We start from the raw sequence: 2,368 nt of genomic DNA on the forward strand, positions 1-2,368 counted from the left end.
AAAATTGATATTATTCAGTCTCTCCCTTATCCCACATGTGTACAGGAAGTGCGTTCTTTTCTTGGCCATGCAGGTTTTTACAGGAGATACATTCAGGACTTTGCCAAGATCGCATCCCCTATGTGCAAACTGTTGCAGAAAGATGTGCCATTTGAATTTGATGAACCATGCAAAACGTTTGACAAACTTAAAGACTCATTGACTTCGGCACCAATTATCCAACCACCAGACTGGAGCAAAACATTTGAAATCATGTGTGATGCCAGCGACTATGATGTAGGAGTGTTTTTGGGACATAAAGTTGGGAAAGCATTGCATGCTATCTACCATGCTTCGCGTATTCTGAACGATGCCCAATGGAATTATTCCACTACTGAAAAATAGCTCTTGGGTGTAGTTTTTGCTTTAGAAAAATTTTGTTCTTATTTATTTGGTGCTAAAGTTATTGTTTATTCTGATCATGCAGCTCTTCGTTTTTTGATGGCGAAGAAGGAGGCAAAACCAAGGCTAATAAGATGGATACTACTCTTGAGCGAATTTGATGTGGAAATCAAGGACAAAAGAGGAACAGAGAATCGAGTCGCTGACCACTTGAGCCGTCTAGTTCATATTGATGAGGAGTTGAGCTTGCGAGATGAATTTCCTGATGAGCAACTGTTTTCACTAAGCACATAATTACCCTGGTACGCACATATTGTGAATTATTTAGTCACTAAAGGGCTTCCCTCTGAATTTTCCAAGGCGCAAAAGGACAAAGTGAGAAGCGATGCTAAGTATTTTGTGTGGGATGATCTATACTTGTGGAAATACTATGCTGATCAAGTCATACGACGATGTGTACCTGCAAGCGAGGTAATACCTATTATCACATTTTGTCACTCATATGCTTGTGGTGGAAATTTTGGAGCAAAGAGAACAGCGAGGAAGGTGTTAGACTGTGGATTTTTCTGGCCATCCTTATTTCGAGACGCTTACGTTTTCTGTAAGTCGTGCGCTCAATGCCAGAACACAGGTAATATATCCCAGCGCAAGGAGATGCCTCAGCAACCTATTTTAGTTTGTGAAATCTTTGATGTTTGGGGCATCGACTTCATGAGACCTTTTCCTAGTTCGTATGGATTTATATATATATTGATTGCTATGGATTATGTCTCGAAATGGGTGGAAGAAAAGGCCACCCGTACTGATGATTCTAAAGTGGTTGCAGAGTTTATCAAGCACAATATTTTCTCTAGGTTTGGGATTCCACGAGCCATCATCAGTGATAGAGGAACACACTTTTGCAACCGAACTGTGGCCAGTTTGCTGAAAAAGTACCATGTGACGCACAAGATCTCCACTGCATACCATCCACAATCCAATGGTCAAGCTGAGGTTTCGAACAGAGAGATCAAGTCTATCTTAGAGAAAACAGTGAATCCGACAAGGAAGGACTGGAGCTTGCGATTGGATGATGCTCTGTGGGCTTACAGAACCGTGTTCAAGACGCCAATTGGAATGTCCCCATATCGGCTGATATTTGGGAAACCATGCCATATGCCCGTGGAATTGGAGCATAGAGCCTATTGGACTATCAAGAACTTTAATATGCTGATGGATGAGAGTGGCAAGCATCGAAAGTTGCAGTTGCAAGAATTAGAAGAGATACGCAATGATTCATACGCCAGCTCCAAGATCTACAAGGAAAAGACAAAGGCTTTCCATGACAAAATGATTTCTAGACGAGAGTTCAAAGTCGGTCATAAAGTCCTGCTCTATCACTCACGACTTCGATTATTCCCAGGTAAGTTGTGTTCTAGATGGATTGGCTCGTTTGTTATTACTAATGTCTTTACTCATGGTGCAGTGGAGATACAGAGCTTGGAGACCTCGAAAATATTTAAGGTGAATGGACAGCGATTGAAACATTATTATGAAGGGGTCCAAGCGAATTTAGGAGAGGACGAGCATGATCTCACACTAGATGCTCCGCTAGATGTCGAATAACTCACTGCATGCAGTCGAGCTATAGACTGACTGTCAATTTAGCGATGACTGGGAGGAAACCCAGTGTTCTTTGTTTCCTTTCCCTTATCTTATTTTCTAGTTTTTGTTATTTCCCTTGTTTTTATTTTTGTTTTTTGGAAAATAGAAAAATACTAAAAAATATTTTGATTTTTTTGGCTCGCTCAATCGGTCAAGTTCTACCGATCGAGCGAGCGTATTTTGGTAAGGGCAGAAGGTTCGCAATTTTTGCTCGCACTATCGGTCAAGTTTTACCGATCGAGCGAGCGTAATTTTGGACAGGCAGAATGTGTTTTATTTTTGTCTCGCTCGATCCGTAGAATTCTACCGATCGAGCGAGACCTTTATATCACGATTATAATCG

The 2,368-nt window shown here is 41.2% G+C and overlaps 1 protein-coding gene across 1 annotated transcript; it reads left to right on the plus strand.

Annotated features, from left to right (window-relative positions):
* The first annotated feature begins 766 nt into the window (after positions 1 to 766).
* On the plus strand, positions 767 to 1,986 carry LOC140877691 (uncharacterized). Its single transcript, XM_073281246.1, has 3 exons — positions 767 to 852; positions 1,386 to 1,783; positions 1,847 to 1,986. The coding sequence occupies exons 1-3, from the start codon at positions 767 to 769 to the stop codon at positions 1,984 to 1,986; spliced, it is 624 nt and encodes a 207-aa protein (XP_073137347.1).
* Positions 1,987 to 2,368: the final 382 nt, after the last annotated feature.

The sequence above is a fragment of the Henckelia pumila genome, chromosome 2, assembly GCF_033568475.1.
Source record: "Henckelia pumila isolate YLH828 chromosome 2, ASM3356847v2, whole genome shotgun sequence".
Classification (NCBI taxonomy): domain Eukaryota; kingdom Viridiplantae; phylum Streptophyta; class Magnoliopsida; order Lamiales; family Gesneriaceae; genus Henckelia; species Henckelia pumila.